Source organism: Myripristis murdjan, chromosome 13, assembly GCF_902150065.1.
Source record: "Myripristis murdjan chromosome 13, fMyrMur1.1, whole genome shotgun sequence".
Taxonomy (NCBI): domain Eukaryota; kingdom Metazoa; phylum Chordata; class Actinopteri; order Holocentriformes; family Holocentridae; genus Myripristis; species Myripristis murdjan.
In genome coordinates this window covers 41,513,866-41,528,871 of record NC_043992.1, presented here as the reverse complement: position 1 = coordinate 41,528,871, position 15,006 = coordinate 41,513,866, and the positions used below count along the sequence as shown (strand labels likewise).

At 42.9% G+C, this 15,006-nt stretch overlaps 1 protein-coding gene across 1 annotated transcript; it reads right to left on the bottom strand.

Moving 5' to 3' along the window:
• Nucleotides 1-1,010: 1,010 nt before the first annotated feature.
• On the bottom strand, nt 1,011-5,971 carry LOC115369847 (protein NLRC3-like; the record flags this gene model as incomplete). Its single annotated transcript, XM_030066541.1, has 4 exons — nt 5,657-5,971; nt 1,582-3,379; nt 1,307-1,480; nt 1,011-1,152 (listed from the first exon to the last, which is right to left on the bottom strand). Coding segments are annotated over exons 1-4 (2,388 nt in total), but the record flags the coding sequence as incomplete, so codon positions are not given.
• Nucleotides 5,972-15,006: the final 9,035 nt, after the last annotated feature.

Sequence of the window (15,006 nt, the reverse complement as noted above, 5' to 3'; positions counted from 1 at the left end):
TCCTCCTTTCACATTGACAGTAAAATGCTAACCATGTTCTACCGCTGCTTCATTGAATCTGTTATATCCTTTAGCCTGGTGTCTTGGTTCAGTAACCTATCCCTAAAAAATAAGAACTCTCTGAACCAAATCGTGAGGTGGGCTAGTAGGCTGATTGGAGAACCACAGTTGAACCCATAATCCCTACACACTAAGCAGCTACAGAGGCTAGCTGGGTCTCCCACCCACTATATGTTGAATTTCAGCCTCTACCATCAGGCCGCAGGTACAAAATGCCTGTCTGCATGACAAAGAGATACAGAGGCAGTTTTGTTCCCTCAGCCATCAAAACATTAAATAGTATTTAGGCTACTGGTGGACTTCACATTAACTTATTAATTTATGGACTATACAGCCTTCCCTAATCTATTTATTTATTCATTCTAACCTAGGTTTTTGTATCTGCCATGATGGCTTTTATTCTGCATTGTATCTTTAATCTTTTGTCTTTTGATACTTGTACCTTTTTGTATACTTTTTATCCTTGTACACTTTTTTTCCCTTTGGATACTTTTTATCCATGTCCCATGTCTGGAGCACCTCTGTCACTGTTATGTCACTGTCTCTGTCAATGTTGTAAATGTTGTCTGTGTGTGTGTAAGCAGCCATCTCTTTTAACTGCAACCAAATCTACCCTTGGGTACGAATAAAGTTATTTTACCTTACCTTACCTTACCTCTTATTGTAAAGTGTAACCAATAAGCTAAATAAACTAAACCAACACTTACACTTCCTCAGACCTGGTATCAACCACTGCTCTCCACCATGGTCCACCCTGGAAGAAGAAACACAGTCAGAGCAGCAGATTCACTTTGAGCATGGAAACATAAATAACCTTTCCTATGAAGGATTTAGCAGACCACATCACTCATATCCACCATTCAACATGAAACAATATTCCTCAGGCCTCTATAAGACATTGTGTGTGTCTCTCCATACCTGAGAGCCTCCAGTCTCCAGGTTGAATCCTTCAGTCCAGCAGAGAGCAGCTTCACTCCTGAGTCTCCTGGATGATTGTAGCTCAGGTCCAGCTCTCTCAGATGGGAGGGGTTGGAGCTCAGAGCTGAGGCCAGAGAAGCACAGCCTTCCTGTGTGAGCAGACAGCCTGAAAGCCTGCACACCATCACAAACACAATCAGTCCACCACATCATCTGCTTTGTGTTTTCACAAAAACCTACACAGCTTAGGAATCTGTTCAGTGACATGAAGCTGCATGTAAATCAGGACTGAACTGGTCATGTGTTGAGCAGGTTGAGGAATCCTGACCTGAGAGCCTCCAGTCTGCAGTGTGGACTCTCCAGTCCAGCAGAGAGACGCTTCACTCCTGAATCCTGCAGATCGTTGTTACTCAGGTCCAGCTCTCTCAGACTAGAGGACTGGGAGCTGAGAACTGAGGCTAGAGCTGCACAGCTTCTCTCTGACAGATTACAGCCACTCAGCCTGAGAAGGAATTATAGATGGAAACAATAAATTTAAATGTGTTTCTCTTTTATAAAACATCATGTTATTTGTTCAATATATCCAGTTATCTCTGAACCTACACAGATTTCCTGGAGAATTTGACGACTGGCAGCAGCCTCAAAAGAGCCTCCTCTGAAGCAGAGTATTTCTTTAGGTCAAACACCTCCAGATCTTCTTCTGATGACAGTAAGATGAAAACCAGAGCTGACCAATGAGCAGGGGACAGTTTGTCTGTGGAGAGACGTCCTGAACTAAGGTACTGTTGGATTTCCTCCACTAGAGAATGGTCATTCAGCTCATTCAGACAGAAGAACAGGTTGATGCTTCTCTCTGGAGACTCATTCTTCCTGATCTTCTTCTTGATGTACTGGACTGTTTCCTGATTGGTCTGTGAGCTACTTGCTGTCTGTTTCATCAGGCCTCGTAGGAGAGTCTGATTGGTCTGTAGTGAAAGACCCAGGAGGAAGCGCAGGAACAAGTCCAGGTGTCCATTTGGACTCTGTAAGGCCTTGTCCACAGCTCTCTGGAGGAGGTATTTCAGTTCAGATTTCTTGTTGAATCGTGCAGACCACCAGGAGGCTGATTGTTCTTCTGACAGCAGATTGACTCCAGATTTGATGAATGTCACAAAGACATGAACAGCAGCCAGAAACTCTTGAAAGCTGAGATGGATGAAGCAGAAAGCCTTGTCCTGGTATAGCCCACGCTCCTCTTTAAAGATCTGTGTGAACACTCCTGAGTACACTGAGGCTGCTCTGATATCAATGCCACACTCTGCCAGATCTGCTTCATAGAAGATCAGGTTGCCTTTCTCCAGCTCCTCAAAAGCCAGTTTTCCCAGAGACAGGATCATCTTCCTGGTCTCTGGAGTCCAGTGTAGATCTGTCTCAGCTCTTCCATGAAACTTGACATTCTGCACTTTGGACTGAACCACCAGGAAGTGGATGTACATCTCAGTCAGGGTCTTGGGCAGGTCTCCTCCCTCACTGGTTTTCAACACGTCCTCCAGAACTGTAGCAGTGATCCAGCAGAAGACTGGGATGTGGCACATGATGTGGAGGCTTTGTGACGTCTCGATGTGGGAGATGATTCTGCTGGCCTGCTTCTCATCTCTGAATCTCTTCCTGAAGTATTCCTCCTTCTGTGGGTCAGTGAAGCCTCTCACCTCTGTAAACATGTCAATGAACTCAGGAGGGATCTGATTGGCCGCTGCGGGTCGTGTGGTTATCCAGAGGCAAGCAGAGGGAAGCAGCTTCCCCTTGATGAGGTTTGTCAGCAGAACGTCCACTGAGGTGGACTCTGTAACATCAGTCAGGATCTGGTTGTTGTTGAAGTCCAGAGGAAGTCGACACTCATCCAGACCGTCAAAGATCAACACAACCTGGAACTGCTCAAACCTGCTGATTCCTGCTTCTTTGGTCTCAGTGAAGAAGTGATGAACAAGTTCCACCAAGCTCAACTTTTTCCCTCTCAGCAGATTCAGCTCTCTGAAAGTGAATGGAAATGTGAAGTGGACATTCTGGTTGGCTTTGTGTTCAGCCCAGTCCAGTGTGAACTTCTGTGTTAAGACTGTTTTCCCAATGCCAGCCACTCCCTTTGTCATCACTGCTCTTGGCTGATCTCTTCCAGGTAAAGGTTTAAAGATGTCCTCACATCTGATTGGTGTTTCTGGTGTGTCTGGTTTCCTGGATGCTGCTTCAATCTGTCTGACCTCATGTTCAGTATTGATCTCTCCACTCTCTCCATCAGTGATGTACAGCTCTGTGTAGATCTGGTTCAGAGGTATCGCCTTTCCTGCTCTCTTGATTCCTTCAAACAAATCCTCAAACTTCTTCTTCAGGTTGAATTTGAGATTTCTCTGGCAGTCAGCAAGAATGGCTGAATAAAGAAATAACAAGAGATGATATCAATTAGAGGATGCTATAGTAAATCTTAATGGCATTGCCTACTTTTGTGTGACTTCCTTTCAATTTCTGCTGTTCTTGATTATATATAAATTACCGTACTGACCCACATAAAAGATGACCCTGATTTTAAGATGACCGCTATTTTTCAAGACCCTTTTTTGGAAAAATACTTTTTATATGGACATTCTGCAACACCAGCCCATGCTAGCTTTAAACTCAGTGTGGGGTATGTTGAGCTCTGTGGCAACTTCAAGTGCTTTTTGCTGCATCACAGCCCTTTAATGGGCAGTCCTTCACTATGTTTCTCATTCACAAAATCGCACACCCTCCTGTCAATCTCTTTGAATCCACCAGTTTGTGAACCACGAAAAGCCCTTCTCTGGTTGTGCGCATTTTTTGGCTCTTCTGAGACCACCACCGTCTCACATTGCACTCATGGCCATTTGCTCCTTATCATACTAAAGCAAAAATGCCCCTCTCCCCAGTCCCCGGCTGGCCTGCACTCACATTACCTAAAGCCCAAACGCGCCCAAGCGTGATTGCCCCCGGTATGCACGTCATCACGTTGAAATACAGGCATGGTCCGACGTCATCATAAATCAATATAGTTCAAATACATTCAACATGTCTTCCTTTTAACTAAAATACATTTTTGTTTCTTTTAATCAGACACAGGTTAAGGGATGTTTATTTACCTTGACAGTTTCAGAGGTAACTTCAGAAAGCGTCCAACTGACAGCTGGAGAGCCATGTCAGCTGGCTGCTACATTCAACCGGGTGGTGGCATACACCGGCTGGCCCACATTATGTTGGCCGGTGCCGCGGCCGGCACCGCACCCACCTGGTCAAGTCTGCCGGATCTGACAGGTGCGCGGTGCACACAGACTGCCATATATACCTTTCATCATAAATCAACTTTTGGTTGTACTGTATTCAAGCACAGAACATATGCAAGTACAATACATGTGTATTTGCTTAGACCCCCAATATTAGACGAGGGCGTTTTTTCAGGGCATTTTCAATGAAAAAATTATCATCGCATATTTGGATCAATACAGTACTTTTGAGATTACATTTTTGACAACACATGCATTGGTGATGTGAAATAACCATAATACCCCTGTAGACCTTTTTTACTAAAGCATTGCTATAGTTCATGCGCAGCACTGGAGGTCACTATGGTCCGGACCAGTTGTTCAGTGATCCTTTGCGTGGTCATTATGGTCCGGACCAGTTGTTCAGTGATCCTTTGTGTGGTCATTATGGTCTGGACCAGTTGTTCAGTGATCTTTTGCATGGTCATTATGGTCCGGACCAGTTGTTCAGTGATCCTTTGCATGGTCATTATGGTCCAGACCATTTCAGGACAATGGACGGACCATGCAAGGGACCACTGAACAACTGGTGTGGACCATAGTGACCACATAAGGGACAATAAACAGCGAGGACAGTACAGTCCAAATGGCTTATATTTATAAACAGTAAAATAAAATATCAATTCACGTACACTATTCAGATTGGTAGGTAGATGACCATCTGGTATAAGCACACAAAATGAACCATACAGTGCAACAATAGGAATAGGCATTATTAATACTAAAGTTCATTAATAGACAGGATTATGATATTCTGACATTTTAAGATGTGATATACAGTAGTACAATAATAATATAGGCATATATAAAGGCAATATCTGACATATCCACCCCTTATGGTGGTGACCAGTGGTCCCATGGTCAGTGGACAGACCCCTGAATTGGCTGCAACTGTTGGTGATTACCACTTCACTCACTGCCCCCCTCCTGTCTGGAACCTTCCTCTCATCCCTGTGCAATGAATGTTTCTCAGGCTATTAGACATTTGCCTTGCAAGACTCTCAGGCCTAATAGTGTTTCTATGTGTAATCTTATTTCAATCAACATATAACCCCACCTATTTATCTTCTGTCCTTTAATCTCATCCTAGCAGCACATCCAGTTTTAAGTCTAATAAACTAGAAACACCTTCAGCCTTTTTTAAAAAAAATATATTATTATATTTCTGCTTTACTTGACAGTTACAGTAGAGGGTAACAGGACGACCTGCAGCAAAGGGCCTGAGGTGGGATTCGAATCCAGGACACTGTGATCAGGACTCAGCCTTGGCACATGATACACATTGATGCAGCTTCACCTCTACACAGAGTGAATGATCCAATAATGTGTCAGCTTTCTAAGATGTCCCTTTCTGGAACCTTCCCAAGACTTACCTTCGGGACTTGGGCAGTGTGCGAGCTGCTGAACGAGGTCATTCTTGTTTATCTGAGTCAAAACCCTCTTGGTGACTTCCACAGTGTACTCGCTGTAGGTCTTGACCATCTCGTCCAGCGTGTCCTGCCTGTCTGCCGTCTCCAGTCGGCTCTTTGGGATGGCCGGGAGCTCATTCAGGATGCCGGGTTGCTGCAGGAACCACTTGAATGATTTTAGCTCTTTTTCTCCCAGATCCTCCAGAACTCGGAGGAGCAGCAGTACTGGAGTCGCCATCGATGGATCGTTGGTCCCTCAGAGGAAAAACAGAAGAAAGTGAAAATGACCGCAAAAGACGCATCGTAATCCCATCACTCAAAGCACCTGCAGAGGGTTCTGGGAGATATTTGACTACGTGTTATTTGTAATGCGTCCTGATGCGTCCCTGACAAGAGCATAGTGAAGGAAGTGATGTACACCCTCAGAAAATAAAGCCACCTGAGCCCTTCATTGTGTTCTGTTCTGTTCTTTATTCTGTTGGCGTTTTCAACCAAAATTATTATTTTGCTAAAAAATAACTGCACTGCTGAGGATATTCCTTACATACAGTTGGGTGGCCTTTGACTGGCGTGGCTTTGCCTGCTACATTTTACATGTCAATCCTTCTAGCTTACTAATCAAATCAAATCAAATCAAACTTTGTTTATATAGCACCTTTCATACATACAAGAAATGCAACACAAAGCGCTTTACATTAAAAGACATACAACCCTAATCCTCCACCCTCTCATACGCACTCACACACTCACACACACACACAAATACAGCATACAACACACATGCATACACCCCAGGCATACACCCCACCACACCCCAGCCCACCCCAACCCAAAGATAAAATAAAATATGGCTGAGCGCTGAGGGACCAGATGAGGAAACACCATTCATTCTCTGGGAGCCATCCACACCGAGAGACGTCCCAGCCCCCGACTACAGAGGGCACTACTGCAGAGACCACCCTAACCCAGACAGACAGGAGCCAACACCACAGCCACAAGGCCCTGGAGCAGGGCCCCCAACCATCCAGTCCAGGACAGCCCCCAGGACGGCACCCCCGCAGGCAGGCCAGACATAGCTCCCGGTGTGGAGGGCCCCCATGAGGAAAACACTGGAGCTAAAAACTAAAAGACAACAGAGTAAAATACGATCAATACCAAAAGCAATAAAAAACAATATAACAACATAAATGAGTATTAATAAATTAAAAACAATGAAATGATACAAGCAACATAAATATGTATTGAAGAGTAAAAAGAAATTATTTAACAAGTAACTAAAAGACAATAAAACAATGGAAGCAGCATAAAAGAGTGGAAAGAGAATCAGTTAAAAGCCAGATAAAAAGGTGGGTCTTGAGCCTGTGCTTAAAAACATCAACAGTCTCAGCAGCCCTGAGGTTCTCCGGCAGGCTGTTCCACAGACGTGGGCCATAATAATAAAATGAAGCTTCACCATGAGTTTTCGTTCTAACGTTGGGAACAGTTAAAACACCGGTACCAGAGGACCTCAGGGTGCACAAGGGCCGATAAGGTAAAAGCAGGTCAGACAGATACGAAGGCCCACGGCCGTTAAGACACTTAAAAACTAATAAAAGAACCTTGAAATCAATCCTGAAACGCACAGGGCCAATGCAGTGATTTTAAAACTGGTGTAACGTGAGCCCGCTTTCTGGTGCTCGTCAGCACACGTGCAGCTGAGTTATGAAGTAATTGAAGATGTGAAATACTCTTTTTGGGGAGACCAGAAAGCAGGGCATTACAATAATCTATACGCACCTCTGTGCTGTCCAGAGAGAGAAATGGGCACACTCAATGTTCTTAAGACGATAACATCCTATCTTTGTTATATTTCATATATGTGGAATAAAAGCAAGCTCAGAGTCAAAAAGGACGCCCAGATTTTTAACACATTGTGAGGGTTTAAAATCTTTTAGTTTTGGTAAAAGTTTCTCTCTCTTGCCTTCAGGACCAATAACTAAAACCTCTGTTTTGTCCTGGTTGAGTGTAGGAAGTTCTCTGCCATCAATCAATCAATCAATCAAACTTTATTTGTAGAGCACTTTTCATACATGGGATGTAGCACAAAGTGCTTTACATGTTAAAACACATCCCACCCCCACCCCATGATTCTCTCTCTCACACACACACACACACACACACACAGATTCGCACACGCACACACACACACATACACACACACACCCACACACTTGCACGCTCACACACGTGCACACACACACACACATACACGTACATAATGTTTGTTTGGCTGAGTACAGAGGAACCAGGTCAGGAAGCGCTGTCATCTGCGCTGGGGGCTGCCCACGGCCCAGGCCAGGACGCCACAGCTCAGGGGCCCACCAAACCACAGGTAGGCAGAGGACCCATGGCCCTGCAGCGGGGCACCACCACAGAGCCACAGAGCCCCCACCCACCCCAGCCGGTGAGTCCCACGAGCAGAGACACCCCAGCCCCAGCCGATAGCAGCCCCCAGCGCAGAGGGCGCCCACTGAGGAAACACTGGATATATGGGATAAAAGTATGTAAACATATACGATAAGAATAAAAAAGTATATAGAGAAGTAAAAACATATAAAAATAAAAAATATATAAGAACATTAATAAAAGTTAAAATAAGCATGTATAAACACATAAGAACATTTAGTTAAAGTCAAAACAAAAGGTATAGGGTATAAAAATAGCATTAAATAAAAGTCAGGTTAAAAGAAAGACTATACTAAGAACATGAGTTAAAAGCCAAATTAAATAGGTGGGTCTTGAGCCTATTTTTAAAAATATCAATGTTCTCTGCGGCTCTCAGGTCCTCCGGCAGGCTGTTCCACAATCGGCGGCCATAAAACTGGAAAGATGCCTCACCGTGTGTTCGTGTTTTTACTCTGGGAATAGATAACAGGCCGGTGTCGGAGGACCTGAAGGTCCGCGAGGGTTCATAAGGTAAAAGCAATTCAGAAAGATAAGGCCCAAGACCCCTAAGACATTTAAAAACTATTAAGAGAACCTTAAAATCGATCCTGAAACATACAGGGAGCCAATGCAGTGATTCTAAAACCGGTGTAATATGCGCCTGCCTTCTGGTCCTCGTCAGCACTCGTGCAGCTGAGTTCTGTAGAACTTGTAGACTTGTGATGTTTCTTTTAGGAAGACCAGAAAGCAGGGTCAGTCAATACGACTGGAAATAAAAGCATGCATCAGCATCTCTGTATTTGCCTGAGAGAGAAACGGGCGGACTCTGGCTATATTCTTTAAGTGATAAAATCCTGTTTTTGTAACATTTTTAATGTGTGGAATAAAATTGAGCTCAGAGTCAAAAATGACGCCCAGATTTTTTACGTGATTGGATGGATTTAAAGACAGTGTTTGTAATTTTGGTAAAAGTTTCACTCTCTGGGCCTCAGGACCGATGATTAAAACTTCCATCCATGACATTATATCTAAAATACAATTTGAAAGGGTATCGATAGGCCCTGTGTCATCAGGAGACACGGCAATGTAAAGCTGTGTGTCATCAGCGTAGCTGTGAAAATTGATGCCGTGTCTCCTGATTATGTCCCCAAGGGGAAGGAAGGGGAAGTATATAAAAATTAAAAAGTATTGGACCTAAAATTGAACCTTGGGGCACCCCACACTTCATTTCATGGGTTCTTGAGGAACCTGTATCCAAACTTACGAAAAAACGGCGATCTGTGAGATAGGAATAAAACCAGGTAAAAACAGTACCAGAGAGGCCCACCAGGTTTCTGAGTCTGTTTAATAAAATGTGGTGATCTACTGTATCAAAAGCAGCGCTTAGATCCAGTAGCACCAGGACTGGAAGTTTCTGTGAGTCCATGTTACACCTGATATCATTAACAATCTTCAGGAGGGCTGTGGTTCATCCTAAAACCAGATTGATATTGATCTAAAATATTATGTCTATTTTTTAAAAAATCATTAAATTGGATAAAAACCAGTTTTTCTAAAATTTTGCTTAAAAAGGGTAAGTTGGATACAGGTCGGTAGTTATTAAGAATGTCAGGGTCCAAACTGCTCTTCTTCAGAAGGGGCTTCACCACTGCTGTTTTAAAGGCAGCAATTCCATTCAATTCAATTTTATTTATTTATATAGCCCAGGATCACAAATTACAAATTCGTCTCAAAGGGCTTTACAGAAAATACAACATCCTCTGTCCTTAGACCCTCACATCGGATGAGGAACAACTCCCTAAAAAAAAACCTTTAACAGGGAGAAAAATAGGAAGAAACCTCAGGGGAGCAACAGAGGAGGGATCCCTCCCCAGGACGGACAGACGTGTAATAGATGTTGTAAACACAGAACACAAACAATAAAAGATCTTCAGCTGGGAAGACACCCGTCTGCAGAGAGCAATTTACAATATTTTAAAGTCCAAACTCAAAGAATCCATAAAATGTCTTTAAAAGTGATGTGGGAATTGGATCTAAAAGGCAGGTTGTTGGGTTAACTCAGGAGAAAACTTGACCAAGCATCTCTGCATCAACCAGGACAAAATGTTCCAGTGTTTCCTCAGGTAAAAGCAATGGTTCAGGACTATTAAAAGCAATGCTGTTTTGTGTTTAAAAAAAAAAAAAAGTAGATCTAATGACATCAATCTTACTTCTGAAATGGTCTGCAAAGTCCTCAAATAGAGTATCAGATGGTACCATGGAGGACTTTTTAAAATCGGTGTTCATTAAAAGATCGGTTGTGAAGGAGAGGAATTTATGATCATTCTTTTCATCTGAAATAAGTTTTGAAAAATTCGAAGTGCTTGCCTGTTTAACTGCGTTATTATAGATTTTGAGTTTTTCATGGAATATTTCATAGTGAACTGTCAGTTTGGTTTTCCTCCACTTCCTTTCTGCACTCCTGCAATTTCTTTTCTTTTCTTTTCTTAATTTCAGAGTTTCTCCAAGGTGATATAGATTTAGTTTTTATTGTTTTTGTTAAGAGTGGAGCACTGAGTCAAGGGCTAACCTCAGTTTAGTGGTAAAATGATCAACAATAAAATCACAGGGTGCAGGTAAAATTTCAGCAGGGGTATTATGTAAAATCTCAATAAAATCTGCAGCCACTGCAGAAGTAAGATAGCGTTTCCTCACTGTTCTCACAGGAGCCTCCTGTTGAATAAAGCTGGCGACATTAAAAAATACACAGTAGTGATCTGACACAGCCAGGTCGACAACAGAGGACACACCAGTGTACTGGATTTACAGGCACATGTGCAAGTAAAAATGCGAATAGGTGGATTCATTTGTTCAGGTGTTGTTCGATATGTGCAGTTCATATCAGTGCTGCTCAGGTGGAGGTGAGTTTCTCTCTCAGTGTTTCAACAGCAGAAAAAATGAATGAGTCAACTTTATCAGACTGGTTCTTCAACTTTTCATGTATTGCACTGATGAGTTGTTCAGTATACCTGACACACACTCAAACACACGGCAAAACCATTTACACAAAGTAAACTTTGTCCTCAAGTGTCACAAATAATAATTAATCTTATGACACCATAAACATTTAGATGCTGAAACACGTTAACCCCGTTTTGAAAGCCTTTCCACATGTGCTGGTCCCAGTGTGCTCTCCAGTCCTCCAGCTCTGAAACACAATGTAGGAGCCTGTTCATCAAACATCTCTAATGATCCCTGGTCGGCTCTTTACCTGTTGAGTCACATCCACATAAAATCCAAGAGACTTTCAGCTTCACCTGGAGAGGAAACCCAGAGAGAGAAGACGCTGCTGCTTCTGCTGCCACACTGCTGACTGTGTGTGTGTGTGTGTGTGTGTGTACTTCTGATTGCGGGTGACGTCACTTCCTCATAACTTCAATCTGGAGGTTTGGCAACATCAGGAGACATGAAACCAGGGGCGAGGCCACATGACGGGGCCTCCCAGTGAAAGTCAAGCTCACTTTGTGTTTTGGAAATAAATAAAAAATCATTTTAATCACAAAACAAACACAGAGTTACATGGTAACACTGTGTTTTTGTTGTTTCATATCTACATTATGTCCAGTTGCAACACACACATACATACACACACACACTTTGCAGGTCAGACAGGTCGGGTAACCAGGTGAATGCTGCATCTTGATTGGTCCATTCACTGTAACCCATTCCTCCCTGGCAGAGGCGTTGTTCCACCGACGTCACAGAAACACTCGGTGATGATGCCAAATGAAAAAATATGAACTTACCTCAGACTTCATGTGAAAGCCCAGTTTGTTTTCCTGCCAGGTTTTTCTGCACATGTGACTAATAAAGGCCTCGGGTATAAATTAATTGTTTTTGCTGTTACCACGGGTACAGTTTTCTCTTTTTATCATCATTTATCATCATCATCATTTGTAATGTAATTAGGCAGCCTCATTTTTGTACAAATAATATTCATACTTACTAATTTAAATCAACAACAACAAAAAAAAAACAAACAAACAAACTTGAAATTAGCTACTTGAAATTTATTCGAAAAAAGAAACCAACAGACTGATTTTTTAAATTATAAATTATGACTTTAATCTCAGAGAATTCCTGACTTTCGTACAAATTTGTTACTTCAGAATCACAGAATTTTCGAGTTCTCTCATGAATTTGAGTTTTAATCTCACAGAATTTCTGAATTTTCCTCCTCATAAACTTGAGTTCATAATCACAGAATTTTCATGTTTTTTCTCATAAATTTGTGAGTTATTTTCTTCATCTCCCAGAGTTTTATTCCCGTAGATTTACAATTTTAATCTCTGAAATTCTGGGGGTTTTGTTTCAGAATATAATCTGTGATTATTTTGTCCCTAACACGCCGTCGCACAATCACAAGACAAGACAAGTTGATTTTATACACAGGCGATTCAAACTGCTTGACAAGGTGCTGCGTGTGAGAGTGCACTTAGGCATTTTATACCCGACTTTGCTGAAATTATTAAATAAATAAATAGATAAATTGCAGTGTACATGTCTTGTTTTATTGTCAATTTTGATTTCTTTGGCGACCTAAGTTTGGATAAATGGCTGAACGAGGAAGACAAGACAGAAGAGAAAAAGGAGAGATACGCGAGAGTGACGAGTGAAGAGCTGGATCAGCTGGAGAGGTCAGGAAATGAAGCCGGCACGGCCCGGTCAACGTCTTGGGCCGTCAAATGTCTACAAGACTACCTGACAAACACCGGGAAAACAGCTGATTTCTCACCTGTAAGGAAAGAAGAGCTAAACGAGACAGAGCCGGCCAGTGGCATAAACGGGCTTCGCGGTTGCTTAGGGCCACAACCACCAGTGGGGCCACACACTCACTGTGACTCAGTGGTGTAGTCTAGTTTATTCTAGTGGGTATACGCGCGCGCACACATGCATGCACGCGCACAAGCAAGCGCGCACACGCGCACACACACACACACACACACACACACACACACAGAGGCTCCCTTTCTGAAACGTTAACTTTAGCTCCAGCTGTAGTGTCCCCCGAAACGTCACACCTGACGGAAGACCCTATGATCAAAAAGAGCCTGCTTCGTAACACAGAGAAGGCGACTTTATGAACAGGAAAGTGAACGTTATGTCTAAAAAAACATACTGATACGTATCTCTGCGCATTTTTAAGTGGTTATACGGAAATTCGGGACCTTTTCTAGTGGGTAGCCTATACGGCGTATACCTGCGTATCACGTAGACTACACCACTGCTGTGACTCTGTGTCTCTACTCTTTCCACAGACTGTATAAATACTCTTACAAACACTGCAGTGTCGGACTTTCACAAATCAAGTCCGTGTCGGTTAAATGCTGCTAATTAACCCTTTGTTCACCTTTCCTGCTTCCGTGCTCAGACCGTAGTCGGAACGCGCCGGGGAGACTTATTTTCTGCTCCAGGGCCAAAGTTGGTAGCAAACTTCGGGGCTACGCCCCTTTTCTTACTGGCCGAGTGGCCAAGTAACACACACAAACCGGGCTTGAGTCTTGAGGAGTTCCCGCATTTATTTTTCTGACAAAAGCTCTAAGGGGCACACACCTTATTTTTTCCCGTTTGGAGCTTCCTTTAAAACACGCTTGGCCCCGGTTGCCAGCTTTACCAACACACACACACACACACACACAGCACATAGCGCAGCACATAGCCACTGTACTGTCCCTTAAAGGGGCCACAGCACCTGTATAACACCTTGATTACAGCTGCAACATGGCTCCTAAACGGAAATGTAGGAGTGGCGCTCAAGAGCCAAAAAAGAGAGGATTGGAAAAGGAAAAAAATGGCGAGGTACAAAAGTTTGTTATTGTTGACTGAATCTGAAATTTGAAGCATAACATAAGTTAACCAGATACCCACCTTGACCGTATGCTCTGAAACAGGATCCTCCGTGAATTTTATGGAGCTTTAATTTCTATAATAAAGAGAATGAAATGCCTCAGAGGATTCAGCACCACGGACAGTACCTGCTGAGGCAGATTCAGCACCACGGACAGTACCTGCTGAGGCGGATTCAGCACCACGGACAGTACCTGCTGAGGCGGATTCAGCACCACGGACAGTACCTGTCAGATTTTCCACGGAGATGTGAGGCTGTAACTTTGTTCTCGTTATTAATGTGTTAATGTTATCAGTTATTAATTAGCCTGTTAATCGTTATTAATTTGTTTAGTCTTTATGAGTTTCCTAGACCAAAGATTTAATTAATTTGTCAGTTTGTTTGCACTGAAATGAACATTTAATAAATCAACACATCTGTGAAAGCTGTGGTCTTTATTTCAGAGGTAAATTGATAACAGCCTGAAAAGGTGATTCTATAACTCTGTTCAGCCTTAATGTGACTGCTTACTGTCCTTACTTTTGCTGCTTAGCCACATTAACAGGAGCTGACGTTAAATTGGAGTGACACACCCCCAGCTGAAATAAAACATCTGCTGCTGAGTTTATGAAAAGACAGATGTTTGTTGTGGCCGACACTGGAAAGCAGTAGTCTGTATTTAAATATAACTGTTCATATGCGTTGGTTGTAGATAAAGATCAGCTGTGCTGCTGAGTCGTTGTCACGGCAACTGTTAGATTGAAAACGACTGAGAAGTCGGCAGGAGCATAACTATCAGTCCATGAAAAAATGATTTTTTCCAGCGGATATTCTAGTTCCAACATGATTGAGCTAGCAGAGCAGTTTTGTGTTGCTGTGTGTGGGATTTATTCAGTTTTGGGAAATCAAACTAAACCCCCCAACCCTAAACCCCCCGGCTGAACTTGGGGGTACTTTGGCTGCAAAAGGGGGGCACTTCACTGAAAGAAGTTTGAGAACCACTGCTTTAGAGCATTTAGCCCCA